At 41.4% G+C, this 23,419-nt stretch overlaps 1 protein-coding gene across 3 annotated transcripts in view; it reads left to right on the forward strand.

The window, feature by feature from the left end:
• BRINP1 (BMP/retinoic acid inducible neural specific 1) overlaps positions 1-23,419 on the forward strand; it is a 156,415-nt gene that overhangs the window by 49,452 nt on the left and 83,544 nt on the right. For all 3 annotated transcript variants that reach the window (XR_011364818.1, XM_069986567.1, XM_069986568.1), the window contains exon 2: positions 9,003-9,258. Coding sequence is in view for 2 of the 3 variants with exons in the window: in XM_069986567.1 (XP_069842668.1) it covers positions 9,053-9,258 (206 nt within the window). In the remaining variant the exon portion in view is untranslated. The remainder of the gene's footprint in view (positions 1-9,002; positions 9,259-23,419) is intronic.

Raw genomic sequence — 23,419 nt, forward strand, 5'->3', positions numbered from 1 at the left:
CCCAGTTCACACCAGGCTACTGCACACTTCTGACACCTGTTTTTACCTTTGATGAACAATGTGGATCATCTCCAGAATGGCACAGCTTGCACGTATACAGGTTTTCACAAGCTCTTTCTCTCTTCAGCAACTAGCACATGGTAAGCCCCATCCCAGCTTCCTGTAACTTTTCCAGCTCTGTCTGTTACTAGAGACAAATTTATCCTGACGACAGGCAGTAGACAGCCGGTTGCAAAGAAGTGAGACACCTAGTGGCCAAAACACTAGAGCTGTGTTTTGGGGGCAAGGAGTAATTTTTGGTCAATTAAGTAATTTAAAAATATGTTAGGAATTACATGAATGACACAACAGTGGCCATTTATTAATTAAAATGGAGGTGATACCTTAGAAAGGTTTGATTGATTGATTCATTGGATTGTTATAGAATGTCTACACGCATTCAACTTGCAGTAATTGAATACAAAGCCAGGAACCTATCCTAAATGGAGGACACATATAAAAGCTGAGACCTCTCCTCATTCTTGGCTTTGTTTTCAATAACTGCATTAAAAAAAAACCTGAACGTGTGTGAACAAACCCGAACCTAGACTTTTAGGTTACTTACACATGATGGATTACACATTCAAGTCCAGTTAACTGTAAAATGTAGCGCAGTCCATTAAAGCTCGTACTATTGCAGTTATTTATCATGAATGCCGGATCATTGCATTTTCTCCATCGTGTCAAAGGAATTTTCTGTATTTTTTTAAATATATTTTCAGCATTTTCTCGTCTCACGCTGACATGTAAAGCTGTGTCATCACAGTGTTTCCTGGACCTTTCCAGCAATACCCTGTCAGCATTTAAACTTCAGCTTTCCTATTGCGTATCATGTTGCAAAGATAATTTTACAGAAACCAGAAATGTAATTCCGGCTTTGCAGATATAAGCATCTTTTAGAAATGTATTTTTGCAATGTGCAACAGAAGTCAGAATAATAGAAATGATATGTGCATACGGAGCTATGCCTGATGGGAGTCTCAGCCCGCCGTACTGTCACCTCAGCTCTTACTTGACTTATTTATATGGGAAATAGTCAAAGTTTTTGTTATTGGAAAGATTGACTATACTTTTAAAGTGGAGACACGCAAGGTAACATTGGTACTGTCCTTTATAGTGTTTTGGTTGTCACTGACGCATTTGGGTCAATTTACTTCTCCTTAAAGGGGTACTCTGGAGGAAAAAGAATTGTTCTAAAATCAACTGGTGTCAGAAAGTTATACAGATTTGTAAATTACTTCCATTCAAAAAATCTTGTCTTCCAGTGCTGATCAGCTGCTGTATGTCCTGCAGAAAGTGGTGTATTCTTTTCATTCTTGCACAGTGCTCTCTGCTGCCACCTCTGTCCATGTCAGGATCTGTCCAGAGCAGGAGCAAATCTCCATAGAAAACCTCTCTTGCTTTGGACAGTTCGTATCACGGACAAAGGTGGCAGCAGAGAGCACTGTGTCAGTCATGACTGTGCAGGGTTGTGGGTTGGTGAACTGTAGTGATTCTTAGGATTCCTTATTTGTTATTGCTGTAATTAAGGATTACTACATTGTCCAGAATGTGTCGGTGGCGGATAAGGTCTTTTAAACGATCTAATAAAGGACTGAACTTTCATATTTGAGCTCCAGATATTTATTATTCTGGATAAAACTTTTTTATGAACTTTATTTCATCTGGAAAAGATCAAAATGATTAAATAAACCAGCTCTCTCATATAGGATGTAAGGTGGAAGCCAATTTTTTTAAGTATTTTTTTTTCTGCTGTGTCACTTGTCACATGCAGATCTTTTTCAATGTAATTTTGCACAAGTCTCAGTTAAATAATAATAATAATAATAATAATAATAATAATAATAATAATAATAATAATAATAATAATAATAATAATAAAAACTATGCTTGCCCCCCTCTCCTCCCCTTCTGTGCCAGATATCTGTGTGTCATTCTTGGGGGACCTACATAGGGGTAAGTATAGTTTTTTTTCTTCTATTTCGCTGTGCCCTGAGCACAGTTAGTTAAGAAAAAAATGCCTCTTTAAACAGGTTATCTGATTACCAAAAATGTTATAATTTGCTTGAGGCAACATGAAAAAACACATACTTACCCACTTCCTACTTGAGCTTCCTAGAGCTATCTCCACTATGTCACCTGGTCCCACACAGCTCCCGCTTCTTCCTACTTCCGAGATGGAGTACTCACAAAAATGACAACCCACTCAGCCAATGACTAAGTTAGGACAGACTCTGCTCAGCGGGCCATCGATGACAAATGAAGTGCTTATCCCAGTGCTTCTCCCAGGCTTATCCAAGGGACCTATTATACAGGACAATTATCAGAAATAAGAGCTCCAAAGAACATCCATTTACCTGATAATCTGACAACTATGAACAGAAGAAAAGCAGTGTGCAGCCATATAAATGATCTCCCAGTCTACACACAACATGTGAGGCTTATAATGATGCATTTTAATGGTTGCTTGAACGGTGCAGCAATTGCACAATTCTTTGAGCCTTTTAACTGATCGGCGCTCGTTGCTGCCTCCATCGGGCCATGTAATAGAGCTCTAATGGTTGGTAGGAATCTGAACAAAACTTTATCTCTAGGACATGGCAAAATTTTTTTTTAAATGACAGCGACCATTAAATGGATCGTTATAGTCAAGAGCCATCCATAAGGCTTGGCTCCCGACACAGCTGGAGCGCGTGGCCGGCCTCTAGGAAGTGCTGACGGCGTCCCTGACAGGCGGCCCAGCCAATTGCTATTGGCGCACTGATAGCATCCCTGAAGAACAGCCCGGCTGGTTGTTAGGGGTGCACTGATGGTGTCCTTGGTTTCTTGCCACGGCCGGGGCCTCATGGCCCACCAGCCGAACGTCTTAGGAGTTTTTTTTATTATGGAAATTCTGACTGGCAGCTGGCACCGCCAGTCAGCTCTGTTGGGGGCTGGAATCTCTGCCCCAAACACACCCTGGGGCTGGGACTCCAGCCTCCATAAGACTACTGCCCCTTGTTGTTACCTTGCCTGCAATAGAGCCTGGTTTTAATGTGACTAAGCTAGCGTTGTATCCTGACTGTGTTATTCCTGGTTTCCTATCTTTTGGCTTGGTTTTCTAACTACCCCCGTCATCTCCTGACTTGGTACTGCAACAACTGTTTGGTTTTGACTAGTGGACTTCCCAATTATTGTGTTTGTCTTGTCTTGTCTCCGTCTTTGTGTTTCACGTATTCCTGCATAGTGATCAGTCTTCAGGTTGGGGCCGGCCTGTTAAGGAGCCGGCAACTCTAAAAGGCAGGGACAGTGGGGCAAGTACCAGTGTCAGGCCCTCACTTGTCCTGTGTCTCCTACTCTCAACCTGACAGTTATGGTCAATGACTAAAGTACCAGCTGCCAGATACCGGACACCAAAAGGGCTAGTAACAATAACAAACTAAACAGTCACTGTACAACTCCTATGACTACGCCATTGAAACAAGGTACTCAGTACCACGACGGGACTGTGACCCATACATGTCATATCCATTTTTTTATATAGGACGAGGTACAACTCTTACATCAGGTCCAGGAGCTATGCCAGTGAGTACTTTTATGTTTTCATAATGGGGTTGGATGAAGCGAGGGAGACATTATCTTTGTTTTACTTGCCTCTTCCTGCCTAGAAATCAGTGTTGAATTGATTTTCTGGCACTCACCAGGCAGCTAGCTAGTTGTGAATTGGACTATGTTCTCACATCACTTAACAAGGTGAGTGCTGTTCCTTCTCATCACGCTCACCTCTTTCCCGGTCGTCAGATAAGGCTCTACTGTTCTTTCGCAGCTCTCAGCCATTTTATTTTATGTTCTGGCGTTTGAAATAAAAAAAAAAAAAAAGCCACATCTCTAATGTTGTAATTAAGTAGAATCCATTTATGAAGAAGAATATGTGCTTGAAGGAAATGCCTGGTAATCACTCAGTTATGTAGGACCCAACGTCGCCGGCTGCAATGGAAATAAGCAATTAGGAGATTTGTTTGATTAGGAAAGGAAATTAATAGGGGAAGCTTTATCTGGGGTCGCTTTGGGTTGCGGATCTTCTCCGGTCTCTGATCTTATAAGTATTTTTATTTACTTGCCTGTTTACTGTTCTTTAGTTTATCGGGTACATGTCAGCTCCGAGGGAAGATGAACAAAAGCGCCTTTCATCTAGTTAGTTGGTTTCAATGCCGCTCCGTTGTTACTCTTTCAAACGTAAACAATTTAGCGGCTCTCCACGTTGCCTTTTATCTGTATGTTGCAGCCATACGCTAATATACCACCAAAAATGTATGCTGGTTTCACACATGGTGGGTTTTAGGCCAAAACCAGAAGTGGATTCAACAGTAAAGAGAAGTACAAGTTCTCCCTTTATACTTTCCATCCCATTTGGATCCACTTCTGACTTTGGCACAAAAACTTCAGTGGCAGTTTTCCAAAAAACTGCCATGTGTGAAACCAGCATTATAGCGGCATGTTTTTTCGGCATAGCCAATGGGTTTATTAGACCAAACTTAGTCTAGTTGTTACTTCAATTGGTCTATTTTATGCCAGTATACATTTTATTTGTAGGACACGCAAAGTAGCTTTGACACCAATGGGAAAACGACCTTGAAAAGGTGGGTGAGAGCTACTTTGCATATTCATTCTTCTCATAACTCCCTGTGGAGCATGAAAGTCTCCATAAATCTTTATGACACTCTCTTCAAATGTAACCCCTTTGGTCCCACAATGACCCCTCTCACTAGCTGGCACCCTGCTCTGTACCAACAAATGGCAGAACTTTGAAACAGCTCTTCACAGATTGATATTCTTTCCTTTTGGTAATGTCTGGCTTAGCATATATCCCCAGTCATTTTTTAAAATTTCTAGTTGGAGTGAGACACTGACAGAGGAAGCTACCTTGTGGCTGCTGCTGCTTTGCATATCCCATCTTCCCAGAATTATCTGTAAGTCTCCACAGGTCTTTGTGACACTCTAAAAAGAAACATATTCCCTTTGGTCCCATGTTTGTAGGACACAAAAGTGTAGACAGCTACTGCTTTTGTGAAACCTCCTTAAAAGATCACCTATTTAGGAAGACCCCTCCCTTATCCATACTAGATTTCACGTGACAGATTTTCAGACCACCCAACATTTTGTATAGTGGCTAATGTTGAGCGAACTTGCTGAACATTCGGGTTTGGCCGAACCTGAACGCTCGGATTGGACTGCTGCCTGGAGAAGTTGTATGAAGCCATAGGCTGTACCCAAGTTTTCCTGGCAGCTTTAGGGTTACATAAAACTTCTCCAGTTGCCGTGAGTCAAATGCTGATTCTTTGGGTTCGGCAAGTCTGCTCATCACTAATAGTGACTATATATTTTGAGAAGTCCACTCTCCTCTACCCAAAAGACCACTTTTCTGTGTAATTTTGTGTGGTCTACTCTATCAGGTTTTGCTGTATACTATCATAAAACAGTCTAAAAAATTTTTACATAAAATGGGCCGTGTTTACAAAAAGTCTTCCTCATATGGTTTCTGTGTTGAATGGTGATCTGTTCCATACTTCACAACTTAAATTACAGCGCAGAATTTTTTTTTTCTGATTAAGTTTTTAAATCTATGTTAATCTCTTTTAACCTCTTAAGAATATGTGCCATACCCGACCACGCCGCGACCCCACTCTGAACTGCCGCGATCCCGACTGCTATCTGCGCTAATTAACACCGTGACCCCGCTAATTAACACCATTAGATGCAGCTGTCAAACATCCCTTGGTCTTACCGGGCTAGACCTCAGCGTTGGAATGATGCCGGCTCGGTATTCTATTGCAATGGTCTGCAGCAGACCATAGCAATAGAGCACCAAACTGATGGATCGGTGCTGTGTTATACAGCTACACTGATCTCTATGAGAGATCAGTGTAGTTGTATTAGAAGTCCCCCAGGGGAAATAACCCTAACCCCAGGGGGATCTCTAATTACTGTGTAAGTAAAAAAAAAAGTGTTTTCACCCCCCTTTTCCCATTTTATAAATAAAAATAAATAAATAAACAAACATGTTTGGTTTCGTCGTGTGCGTAATCGCGCAAACTATTAATTTATCACATTCCTGATTTCGCACGGTAAACAGCTTAAGCACAGAGACCCGCCAAAGTGCAATAAATGCACATTTTTAGTCGCATCAAATCCAGAAACATTGTAATGAAAAGCGATCATAAATTCGCATACATGCAATCATGGTACCGGTAGAAAGAACACATCATGGTGCAAAAAATTACACCTCAATCAGCTTCATAGACTAAAGGATAAAAGCGCTTTAAGCATGGGAATAGAGCATTTTTAAGGAAGGTTTTTTTCTGTAAAAGATTTTATTTTTTTTAAAAGCCACTAAATAATATAAAAGTTATGCAAGTTGCATATCATTTTAATCGTACTGACTTGAGGAACATATATAACAAGTCAGTTTTTTCCACAGAACAAACGTTGTAAAAACGAAAAAAACCCAAAGAAAAATAATTGCGTTTTTTTTTTTGCGCATATAATTTTTTTCTGCTTTCCCAGCGTATTTTATGCAAAAATTAAGTCTGCCATTGCAAAGTACAATTAGCGCCGCAAAAAATAAGGGCTCATGTGGGTTTCTAGGTGACAAAATGCAAGTGCTATGGCCTTTTAAACACAAGGGGAAAAAAACAAAACGTAAAAACGAAAATTGGCTCCGTCCTTAAGAGGTTAAGAAACTGACGTGTCACTTCTTGGCTGTGGCTGATCCTGCTTTGGGTGGATCAGCTTCATTGACTGGAGCTAACCAGCATTCAAAAACTTTCACAGCACGCTGCAAGTCTGTGATAGAAATCAAAGGTTATGCCTCAGATTTCCGCTACAGATCACACACCCTAAGCCTCATTGCTCTTTAATGTCACAGTATCCCATGACATCTCCGCTGAGCCACAACCTGCCTCAATAACTATTTTTTCCATGTTAACTTTTTTTTGGGGTTGTTATGGACACAATCATGACCTAATGTAGTTGTCTTTACGACTGAGCAAACAGCTGCTTGGAAACACACTCCATTTGACATGATGGACAACAGAATTAGTCTTTGAGGCCTTTGCTGTTAGCTCGATGCCCTTCTGGAACTTACACGACGTCCAGAAAACCATATATTAATTAAGTGGAAAATTGCCTTCTTATCCCGTATTAGAAACAAACCAGATACGTTCTGGATGAACATACCATATGATTTATTATAGTGGCACTACATAGTCTGCTTTTTGACGGAAACATCCAACATCCATATGCAATAAATTTTTATTGTCTGCCAGTGCTAATGACTGAAGAGAGCATTGCATAGCTTTACAGGTCTAGCACTTCTCAACTGGCATATATTATCAGTGCTACAAGCCAACTATTACTGGATGGGAATCAAATAGTTCAAAGCTGAATTTTTATTTTCTACTTAAACCTCAAGATGTCCGGAGCATTAACAAGGAGGGAAAACAACTACTGATAGCCTCCTGGTTAGAGCAGCCATAATAATTAAAGCGGTATTCCGGTATCTGAAAATTATAACACATTAAATGCATAACCATAAAATCTATAATATTGTAATATGGACAGTGGTAATGCTTCCTTTATGCTTTGGCGGCACTTACCCTGGGCCAGAAGTTCAGTAACTTATTAATTCTTAAATCGGGTCTCCACTGCCATCTCCCGCTCCCTTTACTTCCTCTATGATAATTCAGCATCTTCAGCTTGTCTCAAGGGGTTTAGTTTGAGCTTGTATATAAGCCCCCCGAGGGGTGTCACCAACTACAGCACACTTCTTCAGTACTTAGAGTGATGGACATGGCTAGGAGTCACTTCACTTAGGGGTCAGGCTTGAAAGCAGACACAAGTTCGAGCCAAGCTCCTTGAGGCAAGCGGAAGATAGTCAAGATGAAGCAACTTTAGCGAGTTAAAGGTGTTACTGAACTTTTGACCAAGAGAAAGTGCGGCCAAAACATAAAAAAAGTATATATTACAATATTATATGGGTATACATTTAATGATATATAATTTTCAGATACAAAATACCCCTTTAAATGTTTCATGTATCTAAAGGGGTTAATAATACTTATATAGCACCAACATATTCCACAGGACTCTTCAGAGATTGTCATCACTCACTATTAGAGATGAGCGAACCGGGTTTGATTAGCGGTGGCTGCAGAACTTGGATAAAGCTCTAAGGTTGTCTGGAAAACATGGATACAGCCAATGACTATATTCATGTTTTCCAGGTAGCCTTAGGGCTTTATCCAACTTCAGCAGCCACCGCTAATCAAATGCCGAAAGTTCAGGTTCGCATCGACTCGAGCATGCTCCAGGTTCGCTCATCTCTATTAACTATTTCCATTGGGGTTTCACAATCTGAATTGACTTGTTAGTATGTTTTTGAGAACATTAGGAAGAACATACAGACTCTGTGCAGATGTTAACCTTGATTTGAACACTGGAAGAACATACAGACTCTGTGCAGATATTAACCTTGATTTGACCTTTAAGGACCTACAAGGCAACAGTGCCCACCCCTGAACCACCATGTTACCCTGTTTAGAATAATATTCAAATAGGGAGTAATAACAACAATAACTATAATATTAATAATAATAATAATAATAATAATAATAATAATAATAATTATTATTATTATTATTACCACCACCACTACTATATTTTTTATTTCTTAGGGATCTATATGGGGGTCACACTATTTATTATACCATCACGTGGTTGATGTTTATAGAAAGTCCTCTACTGTAGATAACAATGCACTAGACACACACTTTGATCTCTTTTTTTGTACTATGATGCTTGAGTTTTATATGTGTAATTGGTTTTGTACGTGTTGTTTTTTTAGGTTTCGGTCTCTGTTTGTACATCTAAAACATAATGTACAAATAAGTCTAAAATGTTCTTATTTCCCCCCTTTCTTTTAACAGGACTCCAGAAAATGGAGCAAGAATGAGAGGGGAGAAGCAGAGGGAGAAGCATGAGCTGGCGTCTAGTCAAGTTGCTCTCCTTCCTGTTTATTTGGGAGCAGATTGCCGTGCAGGAATCATTCCAATCCCAGGAACATGTCTCCAAAGAGTTTGACTGGCTCATCTCTGATCGAGGTCCATTTCACCATTCTAAGAGTTACCTGTCCTTTGTGGAGAGGCATCGGCAGGGCTACTCAACTCGATACAAGATTTACAGGTTAAGAATCTCTCTTTTCAACTTTATATTCCATCTTTTATATGAATCTGTCCTTACTGTATGACTTTAGGAACGAAAAGGTAAATGGAAATTGAGAGGGTCTCATCCTGACCAGACTGACCATATCAGAGGATGCATATTGGGGCAATTATTAGGAAAAACACTGGGTATTTGAGGGGAACAGTATGTTTTATATGTGAAATCAGTCTTTTTTTTTTCAATATACATGTCTCCCTATGATAAATGGGATGGAAACAGGAGAGGGACTTATGATGCAAAGCTTCTGTTGGGTAACACTGTTGGATAGATAATGATAGGAAAAGTAATGCTATAATAAAAAAAAATTATTAAGACATCAAAAGATTTGATTGGTCAGGGTCTGGGCGTTAAGACCCTCACCATAACTAGAATGAGCCAGAAGCAGTGCTCAGCTGAGAACTTCTTTCCCTGGCCTGCTTCCCTTCCTGTTTCACTGCAGAACATGGATATTATACAGGCCCGGACTGACAATCTGGTGGAGTGGGCAAATGCATGGTGGGCCACCCAGATTGCCAGTCACATTTACATTGTGCAGTAAGAAAGGTAACGATGCCACCGCTGTCACCCACCAACTCAGGGATACTTCTGCTATGGGGTGGAAGGTTCTAGGAATCAGCTGTGTCCTTTTAGTATGTCAGTCTATATCTATAACAGTGTGTGCCTGCAGCACGGTGGATGCCTCCTTACGTGCCCTCCTCTTTCCCTGTCAGGAAGACAAGTGATGAGCTGTGTCTTATGGCTTATTCTTACAATTGATGGAGGTCTGAACACCAAGATCCTAACTCCTTTATGACATATAAATAATCTTTTAAATTATAGCAACACTTTAAGAGGACCATGCACATTTAATACGTGTTGTCTGAAATATTTAGTTTTGGTAGTAGTTGCTGCGTATGGTGGTCTCACAACCAGTGTCAGACTGGCCCACCAGAGGATCCTCCGGTGGGCCCCCAGCTTTGGAACCTGCACAAACACTTGGCTTAGCCAATCCCAGCATGAATGTGTTTTTGAAGGATCGGGCCAACTTTGATTTGGAACTTATCATTGTGAAAGTGGCAAAAAAAATAGCAGTCACAGAAATCAGTCCAAATGATAACATAGAATAGAGTGGAAATCTTAAACTTTAATATTAATTATTAAAAAACATGTAACACAAAACAAAAAGTTGTGCGTAAGGATGCACACCCTTCAGAGACAGGTAGGGCTGATGTGATAAAAGGCTCTTGGTAATACTCTTGTGATGTACAGGGAAGATAGGAAGCCAACTGTGGCATGTGAACCATTAAAGAGGGCTAATTCACTCAAGATGACCCCAGTCCACTAGCCCTAAGTCATATAGGGATCTCCCACACTATTGATCAAAGTGAATCTGTAACCCCCTGAACGCCCATCAAGCTGGCAGCTATGCTGGATAGATATTATTACAAGCATTCTGAGCATACCTTTGTTTCCTAGTTTTGTTTCTATTTTCATAAAACAATGCCTTTATTCGGGCCATGAATAGTGTCAAGGAGGCGGGACCTAAGGTTTCCTGGGCCTTTGCACCATTACTCCTCACTATGCTATATGCACAGTGCACATCACTGATTATGCAAAGGGGCAGGTATACAGCACAGCAAGGTGTAGCAGTGCTAGTGCCTATGGTACAATAGACCCTGCCTCCTTGACACTTTTCATGGCCCAAATAAAAGTCTATTTTTATGAAAATAAAACCACTTACACAGGCAGCAAAGGTATGTTCTGAATGCTTGTACTGATATCTATCCAGTGGTGCCACCAGCTTAGTAGGTGGTCATGGGGTGAGAGATTCACTTTTAAGAGAACGTGTAACATTGAAAATGCAGTCCAATCTACAGGCTTCTTGTTAAAGAACAGGATGAGGAGCTAAGCAGATTGATTTATAGTCTTTTTGGCAATGAATCATAATAACTTTATTTATTATTTTATTCATGTGAACCTCTGGGCTATAAGTGGGCGGTTCTATTCAATAATTGATAATCGTTTATATGCACAAATCTCTCCTTATTCTGGGCTAATTAGACAAGTGGGCAGTTCTACTCAGTAATTGACAATCGTTTATATGCACAAATCCCTCCTTATTCTAGACTAATTAGACAAGTGGGTGGTTCTACTTAGTAATTGGCATATATTTATATGCACAAATCCCTCCTTATTCTAGGCTAATTAGACAAGTGGGCAGTTCTACTGAGTAATAAGCATAGATTTATATGCACAAATCCCTCCTCATTCTAGACTAATTAGACAAGTGGGCAGTTCTACTCAATAATTGACAATCACTTATATGCACAAATCCCTCCTCATTCTGGGCTAATTAGACAAATGGGCAGTTCTACTCAATAATTGACAATCACTTATATGCCCAAATCCCTCCTCATTCTGGGCTAAATAGACAAGTGGGCAGTTCTACTCATAAACTGACAATTGTTCATATACACACTTTTACAGTTAACTGACAATCACTGAGTAGGGCCACCCACCTGACCACCTAGCCCCGATTTAGCAGAGATTTAGATGCATAAATGACAAGTTATCCTGGAACTTTTCTCATAAAACTATCTATCTGTTCAGCTCCTCCTGCTCTATACCATGATATGTGTAGATTAGATGGTATGTTCATAGTTGCTCTTTACTAACCAATCATTTGGGGGTCACTGGTGATAAAAATCTGACTCTGGCTTTTTCGAGGTGAAGTTTTCCACGTAGTTATGTAGTTTTTTGACACGCCGTTGTTTAATCACTATGATAGAGAATCCATAAAAAGCCACTGAGAGATGTTTTTCAGCTGTAATCGGAGCTGTGCAGCTTTTCTGTCTGACAGTGCATCTGTTCTGGGAGGAAAGCATAGAGGTATAATTAAATATCTGCTGGAAAACACAGAAATTCAGACTCTTATAGAGCTCTATGGGCTCATCATATTGCTCACTTGACTGTAAAAGATGGAGCCAAAGTTGTGTCATTTGATTCCAAAGATTTTCTAATAGACTTATATTGCCGCTCTCATGACCGTTCCAAGCGGAAAGCATTTTGCATCCTGTACATTAAAACAATTCCTTTACATGTGGATGAACTTAAAAAGTCGGAAAAAAAATTTGTATCTTGCACGCATTATTTTTACATGACATCCCTCCATATGTTGTCACTTCTGATATTCTCGCTTGTGAAGATGATGGGACTCGTAGGGACTCCATCCAGCTATGAGGCAAGTCATAAAACTTTGACTGGTTTGCATGTTTAAAGCGAATCTGTCACGTAGAACATGCTGGGGCCGAGCAGTCGGAGCTGAGCAGATGTGCGGGATAAATTTAGTATAGCTTTCACTTAAGGATTCAATATAGAATCATTCCCTAGTGATTTACAGGAGTCAGATTCTGAGGTTACTGTCTTTGCTGCTCAGAAGGGATTTTTTGCCTTCAAAATGTTCTTAAAGGAGAACTATCAGCAGGTTAGACAAATCTAACCCGCTGATGGCTCCCTAATGGCTGAGGATAGAGGTATGTCTCTTACCTCTATCCTCAGCACCAGTTCCGTGCTGTTAGTTGTGAGCTGGGCTACGGCACACAGCCGGCCAGCCCCCTCTAATGATTATCAATGGCCAAATCGGTGCTCGGAGTGGTGGTAACCCCGCCCCCAGTGCTCCTAACATCTTACCAACAACTAACAGCACGGGAATATTGCTAATTCGTCTAACCTGCTGATAGTTCCTCTTAGGGAAACTAACAGTGGGGTAGAAGACTCTTCGCTGCTATGTTCCTGTAGTGCCAGGGACACTTAGAATGAAGGTAATTTTCTTACCTTAATCCTCAGTGCAGTTTTTGGTAATCTTTACTTTATTCATTATGCAAATTAGGTGGTTTGGTGCATCGGGAGCAGGACTACCATCCTCAGTGCACCAGCCAGCCCCACTTATTGAATATTCATCCTGCACCCTGCAGTGATAAGCCGAGTGTCCACTATCTTCATGAGGTAGTCCTACCACTAGTGCACCAAACTGCCTAATTTGCATAATGGATAATGTAAAGTTTGCCAAAAATGCCTTTTACTCTCAGCATTTCAAGTCTTCTTACCTGATGTTAGTTTCCCTTTAATGGGGGTGTCTGGCTTAGAAAATCCATGTTCAAATATTGTATTAGGTAATGTTGAGTTTGTTAAAGGAGAATTCCCATCTGGACGAGTTATGCCCTATTCACAGTATCCAAAGGGGTCCCTGTACTTGAGATTGTGAGGGAAGGGATGTACTGTACAAGCGGCATATAGTGCACTAGGGGCCTCCAGTGCCCCAAATGGATTAATTAGTTTGAGTTGAATTTAAATACTCCAAAATGGCGCCACATAGGAAAATAAGAAGACTTGCTTTGAAATGTAGCAAGTACCTATGAGCAGGTTCGTATGTACTTAATATTTTAAGTTACCCATACAGTGTAATGCCTCGTGTAACCTGCAGCTGCAGGGTAATTTGATGCTTGATGGTGGATGCTCTTGCAGTTTACAGCTGATTGACAGGAGTTTCTGCAGTAGGACAACCAATGATTATTGTATATTTAGGGAAACCTTCTATAGGATTGTGAAAAACTTAAAACTTAAAGGAGAAGTCTGGCTTCTGTTTTGGGCACAGGGGAAAGTATTAACTCACCTTTCCCCGTGCCTCTTCATCCCTGGATCGTCACTGGTGGACTCCCGCCTGGCTCCAGGATCTCCCGCGCTGCACATATGGGCTGATGGACTGGCTGCTCAGCCAGTCAGTGACTGGGGCAGGACAACACTCCAGTCACTGATTGGCTGAGCGTGCTGTCCATCAGCCGGGACAGGCATATTCACCACTCAGGGGACATCATCACAACTCAGGGAAGAAATTAATTCCGATGGGTTTCCCAAGGTGGGTCCCACCACTCAAAGCAGGCCCGGGGAGAGGTAAGCAATACTTCATTGTTACTCTCTCACCTGCCGCCTCCGAAAAGTATGTGTACCCATCAGAGCTTATGAAGATAGATTTCCCTATAAGACAGCTAGAACTTAAAACAGTGACAATGTTTGAGCCCCACCCCAAATAATTATTAACAATCAAAGCTGCTTCTCCAGTTGTGTAATGCCTCATATCACCTGTGGTGGCACTGCAGGGGAATTGCACACTTGAGCTGGATGCTCTTGCAGCTTATAGCTGATTGCCAGGGGTCCATGTAGTAGAAGAAGCTGTGATTATTTTATTTTTTGAAAACGAGCATTGTAACAAGATGAGAACTCATTTATATGTTCTATGAGAAGACATCAGAGCTTTTAAAGCTAGAACGATGATAGTGTTAGATCCCTGCGCTGAAGCAAAAATCACAATGGTTATTACTTGAAGTTACCCTAACAATTGTCAAATATTTAAATACTACTTGAAAGATTTCTTATGGTTTAGTTAAGGCTTTCCATCTTATTAGAGAATTCACACTTTACTGTCCCAATCTGCCTCGACTCTTTCCCTAACCAGGATAGAATTCACATATTATAAAAATACAGTTCAAGGATTATATAACCGGTGACTTAGCAATCCAAGTTTAAATTGCTTTCACAACTATTAAAGTACGTTTTCCTGATTCGACACAGAAATGCTTTTTGCAGAAGCGTTTTCAGTATGTTAAAAACAAATCAAACCGAAGAGGAAGCTTCTTAGGAAAGTCAGCTGTAGGTCGTTCCTTAGCCGAAGCCTGAATGAACGCGCTGGAATTAGAACAATGTAGGTGCCGTCGTGACCTAAAAAAAAAAAAAAATAACGTCTATGAGAACAGAAATTGAAATTTATGTTCATCAAATCAAAAGCTAATCTGTTTAAGAGCAGAACTGAAAGAAGACCACTAAGGCCGGCTTCCTAGGAGGAAGGGCTTTTATCAGGCTGTGTCCTACTTTCCCGAGAAGAAGGTGGGCCGGTAATTATTTTTATTTTCAAAGTGTTCGAAATCAGAATGATTACTGGAGAAGCAATTCAGGATTCCAGGCTGTACCCAACAATTTCTAGTAGACTGGCACGAGGTTAAATCATACCTGTCACTCTATCGAATCGTTTTCTACAAAAGAGCCACTCGAAGGTCAAAAAGCATCAAGTCCTCTAATTAGAATGTAATTTTTTTGGATTAATTTGAGCGATTATCATCATCATTATCTCATTTTTATTATTATTATAAAGATAATCCTTCTATTTTATATCGCGAAAAAGATCTTTTACGGGGGTGATATTTCAACTTGCTCATAAATCGAGCTAAAGACTCGTATAGCAAATTTATTTTGGAGTGTCGAGAAAAAAGAGAGTTTAAATGCTAAGGGTGTCTGTTCACTGAAGTCTGCTTGAAGTTAGAAGTCAGCGGCGGACAAACTATATGTTCAGCTGTGCAGCAGAAAAGGGACTTGATATCCAATGGGTCCCACTGTACAATAATAAAAGTAATAATTAGTACTGACATGTATATCTTTTACTGGAAAACTAAGAACCCATATAACAACCTTGTCTAAGGGTGATCTATTGGTGATGCCCACACCTTTTACCAACCGAAACTAAATTGTGCTTTTTTTGCTTTTTTATACACATCAAAGGTAGATAATCTGTACCAGTATTGAAGTAGCTAGGAGAAATCCTTAAAGGGGTACTCTAGGCAAAGAGGAAAAAATCGGGAAAGCAGCTGGTGGTGGGAACATAATAATAAAGTTATACTTACCTTTCGCAGTGCCCCTGCAGCATCATCGCCACTGCTCACTGTAACCGATTGGTTTCCTGTATATCGTGAAGAATCAAGTAGTGAAATGATCGTCGATGATTAGTAATCAAAACACTATTCATGAATAAAATACTGAATACTGTTCCAGTTGCTCTTATAGCTTAAGGTCCAACTAGCCACTTAATTGCCATTGAAACTGATGAGAGTGCATCGAATATTGTAGAAGTTGCGAAGTTGCTTTTTTATTGTACTGGTAAAGTTCTTCAATGGGGCGATAAAGAAGTTTTTATTTTGCTCATATCATGCACACTCACCATTGCTAGTCGTACAGCACCATCTTTTTAAATCCAACACTGCTGCATCTATACATTCCATTACTGTTACTAGGTCATGTGATCACTAGCCTGACCAACAGAAAATCACAGTGTTTATTACGTCAGAGGAAGTTGTCTGCCCTTGGTCATCTGGCTTACTGTGAACTCTAGGATGACTTTATCACGTGTCACAAACTATCTGACAGCTCCGAGTTCTATATGCATGCTGATATCTTTATGGGATGATCAAAACTTCCTAAAACACCTCACTTGTGATCAAAGGTCAAATCACTTTCTCTTTATTGCACTATTGCACATACTCTAAATAGGAAAATGAATCAAAACTATTTATTTTGTGAACAGATACCAACCCAACTATGAGCACCAACTAACCAAACACAGGAGACCTCATTAGATCCGCGCCTTCTCTCTGCATAGGGAAAATCATTTCAATAGGCTAATATGAATCAATATGGCTGAAACCCCATGCCTGCTGCATCAGCTAAAACAGATAAGCAGAAGGTAGACACAAGAAAGCACAAGAATCCGCTACATTATTCTCTAATAATAGCCTATGATGCGCTATAAAACTTTAACCGAGAATATAACTGACGTCACTATACTACTTAAAATTGTATGCTTAGTGCATTTATTACAACTACAAGTAGATTAAAAAAATCCTACATTATACAGTGTTAGACGCTAACAACCCTATTTTGGCCGGGTTATTGTTTTTACTGCCTGCGGTTAGCCTGTGGCCAGAACTTAAGCTGCTTTTTTACAATGCAAATATAGAATTTGCTGAATTTTCATGCGTTCTATTCTCTTGCGGATAACTTCCCGCTCGCTACGTATTATATATGCTCTGAATGAAGCTCCGAGAGACTAAGTCACAGTCATTGTGAATGCTATGCACAGCTTTTGATGGACAATGGACTCTGTCCTCCCTCTCTGTGTCTCCCTAGGGCAGCAAATGTATTGATGTCTATTTAGTAGAATTCATCCATTCACAAACTAGTGACTTTCAAAGACCTTTTTTTTTTTAACAACACAAAGAACTTTTTACTCCACTTATACCTAAACTCCAGTTGCCAAGTCTTGGAAAGTTGTCGGGTTGTGCAGTATATATATCAATAGACCAACCTGGCTTTAACCCCTAGACGACCCAGGGCGTATAGTTACGCCATGGAAGTCTGTCCCCAGACGACCTAGGGCGTAACTGTACGCCCTGGGTGTTTCTCCCGCTATGAAGCGTGCTCCGGAGCGGAGCGCGCTTCATAGCAGGTGGGGGCCGGCTGCAATCAGCAGCCGGGACCTCACCGGCAATGACACGCTGCAGCGATCGCGCTGCCGCGTGTCATTAACTCCTTAAACGCCGCGATCGCGGCGCGACCGCGGCGTTTAAGTGTAAGTGACAGGGGGAGTCCCCGGTCACTTACCGATCGGGACCCCCGCAGTGTGACTGCGGGGATCCCGATCGGTAAAACGGGCCGCCGGAGGTCTCTTACCTGCCTCCGTGCGGTCCGATCGGCGATCTGCTACACTGAGCCTGCACAGGCAGGCTCAATGAGCAGATCGCCGATAACACTGATCAATGCTATGCCTATGGCATAGCAATCATCAGTGTAGAAATCAAACTAATCTATGTACAAGTCCCCCAAAGGGACTTCAAATGTGTAAAAAAAAAAAAGTTAAAAACACTAACACACTACCCCAAAACCCCTCCCCCAATAAAAGTTGAAATCACCCCCCTTTCCCATTATATAAATAAAACATATAAAAATAAATAAACAAATAAACATATAATATACCGTAGCGTGCGTAATTGTCTGATCTATTAAAATATAACAAGCGTCATTGCGAACGGTAAACGGCGTACACGGAGAGAGGGAATAAAGTGCGCGGATTACCGATTTTATGTTACATTATATATAAAAAAAATTAATAAAAAGTGATCAAAACGTCCGATCTTCACAAATATGGTATTAATAAAAACTAGAGATCATGGTGGAAAAAATGACACCCGATACAGCCCCGTAGGTGAAAAAATAAAACCGTTATAAGCGTCACAATAGGCCCATTTTATTTATAATTAATTGCCAAAAAAAAGGATTTCATTTAAAAAATATATATATGACATTAGAGAATCTGTGTAACCTGCATATGGTTGTGTTCGGGCTGACCTATAGAGTAATAGTATCATGTCACTGTTACCATATAGTGCATTACATAGACACAGGAACCCCCCAAACGTTACCATATTGCATTCTTTTTTGCGATTTCACCTATTTATATCTTCATAAATAATATATTTGGAATTCCATCATACATGTTATGGTAGAATGAAAGACGCCATTACAAAGTACAACTATTCCTGTAAAAAACAAGACCCCACATGGCCTGTAGATAGAAAACTGAAAGTGCTAGAGCTCTTAGAAGGGGAGGAGGGAAAAACGGAAACACTAAAGATCAAAATTTGCGCGGTCCACTGGGTCATTTTGGGCCTGGTCCTCAAAGGGTTAATATGAAAAATACAAAACAGACTGATGAGACCCATTTATCTAAATTGCTTTCAGGCAAATAAAACCGGGATCCAGAAACAACATTTAATTGTCTCATGTTCTCCAGCAGAGACTTATACATTGTAAGTCTGCAGCAATTATACAACTAGAAATAATCATCTCCATATGTAGATTTTCCCTCACTGCGTCTTTTTTCTGCCATATAGACAGATTCATTTACTATTCAATAGAAATTTTAAATAAACATTGGGGGGGGGGGGAATATTCATTGTATGCAAATACTACACCGGATTTCTTGAGGGTCTCATTGTGTATATATAGCAGCACAGCCGCAACTATACGTGTGAGCCCGATGAAGCGTGTGTAGCGCGAAACAATCATAGCTCAGTTTTATTGCATTGCATTTTGTCATGTCTGTTATCTGACCTGGAATAAAAGTGTCTAGACTAAGGTGGTGAGTGCCGCTGCTGTTATCTACTTGCTGCTAGTACAGCCGTAACTATATAGATTAGGATGAAAAACTAGTTATCAGCTAGTCACAGGGACGAGTCAGAAGTCTTGTTCGGTTGGAGTCTTAACCACCAATCAGGAGAATGGGCCAGTGGTGCATTTCACTCTGCAGCTTGCGGCTATCTCCATTCAGGTGAATGTATTATAAGTAGAATTGAGCGAGCTGTGATGAAGTTCGGGTTTGTACAAGCCTGAACCTCGGCATGGTTTGCTCATCTCTAATTATAAGTCTATAGGGCCACTGGATCATTGGCAGCAGAGGAGTGCAGTTCACTACCATATGCTGCTACCCGCTCATTCTCCTGATCAGTAAGATGAAAACGTTTAACATGTTACACGTCAAAACACTTTTTTAATGATAAGTATGCTTTAACAAAACTTTTGTTATACAAACAAAGCAAGGCTTCCCAAGGCTGAAACAGTTTCTCCCGGCCTGGGAGGGCCTACTTCCGAGACATAGAATCTTAGGAAGTGAGTACCAGGGAGCAAAAGGCTTCAGCTCTCAGGATGACCCCTTTAAGTCCATATTGCACAAAGACCAGCAAGCCAGGGAAAAAAGCGCTAAGCTGAATACTTCTACCAGCCTATTCTAGAGATCGGAGAGGGTTTGAACAACCCACCCAGACACCAACCAATCAAACCTTTAACATGACATGTCTCTATGAAGTTGACAGTTTTTTCTAATGACGGAGCACTTGAAACTGCACAACTTTTTTACCATAAAGTTCACTTCGATAGAAGATAAAGGTTGTGCAACTGCCTTGGTCTTCTTTTACTCCTACTATGTTACAACTATGTGCAAGTTGTTCCAAAGTTCAAGTCAAATGCAACTTTGACATGACCTAGTTGTGCAGTTGTATTGAGTTGACCCTCATTGTATTCCCAGGGTTGTGGCCACACACTATGGTGGTAGAGCGGTGATAAAAACTCTTATTCCTAATGACCATTTATTACATCTCTGTTAAGAAAAAAATAGAAAACAAGTTGAATTGAAATTAATTATAAGTCACATGACAGTCGGAGTCATGCAACAAAAATTTCTTTTGAGTCATATGACAAAAACATTAGCCAGAGAGGTCACTGTGCTGCTTATGTTCCAAACATAATTTATATATATATATTTTTAGAATGCTGGAGACCTTTGTAGTCCTAAATTACAGGTACACTTTGTGCACCATTAATGAGAGAATGAGAGAGGTTGTATTTTTACTACCCAGAAATGTGACGTTCCAGAGTAAAAAAAGAAATGGTTACAATGCTCTAAAGTGACCTTGATCGGTCAGAGTCTCAAAGCAGTGGAACCCCCCCCCTTCCCCACTGATTAGGTGAACTTGACTTCTCCACTGTCAATCATCTTCATCCAGGCAGCCCTATAGACTTATATTGGGGCTGCCTAATTGGAGATCACTGTGAACGGGGAATGAAATTTGTCAGTGAGACTTCATCGATGAAGACTTTTTTTTTAATAAACTGTTTATTTATTACAAAATTTCAATTTATAAAACAAACATTACAAGGATACAGTTAGCTTTGAACATTGGTGGTCATACAGGAGAAGCAATTTCACGTGAGTGTTATGTCACCCCATGATGAAAGAATACTATGTATAAGATCTATCAGGCCAAGAAGTAATATAGATGTCAAAATGTACGACCTTAAACTGAAGTATCCCGTATAAGGAGCAGGAACAAAACACAAAATAAAAGAAATAGTAACCTGGGGCAAAGCAACAGAAACTCCTGTGTAACATAGAAACTACATATAACAAATAACACGGACCAAAACAGAAAGACAAAAACAGACATGAGACTAAGGGATAGTACATTAGGAGGGGAAGGCTGGCGGGTAACGGGCATCCCAGGGGTCCCAGACCAAGCCAAATTTTTCAACTGTATTGGCATTCAAAGCAGAGAGGTACTCCATCCTCCTGATATCTCTAAGCTTGCTGATCAGCGCCTGACTAGAAGGAGTGTCAGTGGATTTCCATGCCGCTGCTATAGTACATTTAGCGGCTGTTAGGATGTGTAGGAGGAGGCGCGCTCCATGTTTGCGAAGATTCTTAGGGGGAATATTCAGTAAGTACGTGGAGGCATCTAATGGAACCACCACTCCCACCACTGAGCGTATCAGAAGTTTCACTTCCCTCCAGAATTGTATCAAGTTATCACAGTCCCAGAAGATGTGGGGGATAGTACCCACCCGTGAGTTACATCGCCAACATAGTTCTGAGACCTGTGGGAACAGCTTATGTAGTAAGGCAGGAGTGTGGTACCAGTGCATCATTATTTTGTACTGGTTTTCCTTGTAGCTGACACATGTAGAAGTCTTCGATGCCTGTGACCACACTATCTGCCAGATTTCGGGTGGTAGCTCTCTACCGAGGTATTCCTCCCATTTAACCATGTAGGGTAGCTTGGCCGAGTCTCTGTCAGGTGGTCGAGAGATGGTATCATAAATGGAGGATATGAGTCCTCTGGTGGAGTCACAAGTCTTACACAGCCACTCAAATGAGGTAGGTTTGGGGAATCCGTCCTCTGGACAGAACGTGTTTTTATAATGTGATATCTCTTCGTAAAGGCCATAAGCTCGAAGGGGGAGATGGAATCGCTCCCGCAGTTTTTGAAAGGGGAGAAGGGTTCGCCGAAGGGGGTCCACTATATCGGCAAAATGAAAAAGCTTCGTCTGCAACCAAGGGGCTATCACCTCTGCCTGCATACTCGCCGGTATAGAGGGATTATAGAGGAAGGAGGTTAGTAGGGAGCAGGGGGACCTAAGGGAGGCCAGGGAGCACGTGTCCTCCCATATCCGTACGGTCAATCTCATAGGGCCCAAAGAGTCCCTGGGCAGAGGTGGGGAGCCGGGGCTCCAGAGCGTGCTGTTGGGGTGACCAGGGGCCATCCACAGCCTTTCCAGGTACATCCACTTAGTGTGTGGGAGTAGGGAGGACCATGCCGGTACCCGTCTGAGATGTACCGCCCAATAGTACTGTTGCAAGTCTGGAACCCCCAGACCCCCGGCCACTGTTTTTGGACGTCATAACCTGAAGGGGAATACGGTGACGTCTGCCTCCCCAAATAAACCTCATTATGATTTTCTGAAAAGTCTTCAGAAACATCTTAGGGTTAGGGACAGGTAGGGTTTCCCATAGGTAAAGGAGCTTCGGAAGGACGGACATCTTTACCGCAGCTATACGGCCGAGCAGAGAAAGGGGGAGGGTAGTCCACTTAGCCAACTTGGCTGTGACCTCACGTAGGAGTGGGGGGAAGTTATGGCGGAAAAGGGAAGAGTAAGTTAAGGTGATGTTAGTGCCCAGGTATCTAATACTATGGTCTTTCCATTTGTAGGGGTAAGAGGATTTAAGGGTGGTCACCTGCCCTGTGGGAAGATTTATAGGGAGAGCCTCTGTCTTTGTTGTGTTTATTTTGTAGCCTGATAGTTCGCCATAGGTGTGCAGGAGGGTATGAAGGTTAGGTAGGGACGTAGTGGGGTTACGCAATGTCAGGAGAATGTCGTCTGCAAATAAAGATAGCTTGAACTCCCTATCCCGGACAAGGACCCCCTGAACGTTTGGATCGAGTCTGATCTTAGCTGCTAAGGGCTCTATGCATAAGATAAACAAAAGAGGGGAGAGGGGGCACCCCTGTCGCGTCCCATTTTTTATCTGGAGACGGGGAGACAGGGCATGAGGCAGCCGAACTTCAGCAGTAGGCGTAGAATACAGGGAAGAAATAGCTTTAAGAAACGAGCCCTCCACTCCAAAGGCGTCCAAAGTCGCCTCCAGGAATGGCCAGCTCAGCCTATCAAAGGCCTTTTCCGCATCCAGACTGAGCAGGAGGCCCGAGGACTTAGTCTTGTTTAGGACTTCTATGAGGTCAATAGTCCTCCGCGTATTGTCCCCTGCTTGTCGGTTAACCACAAAGCCCACCTGGTCTTTGTCAATGAGCCTCGGCAGGAGCGCCCCCAGTCTGTTGGCCAAGAGTTTTGTGAAGATCTTAAGGTCTGCATTAAGCAGGGATATTGGTCTATAACTGGCACAATCTGTAGGGTCCTTGTCGGGTTTAGGGAC

This window comes from Dendropsophus ebraccatus, chromosome 10 (assembly GCF_027789765.1).
Source record: "Dendropsophus ebraccatus isolate aDenEbr1 chromosome 10, aDenEbr1.pat, whole genome shotgun sequence".
NCBI lineage: Eukaryota > Metazoa > Chordata > Amphibia > Anura > Hylidae > Dendropsophus > Dendropsophus ebraccatus.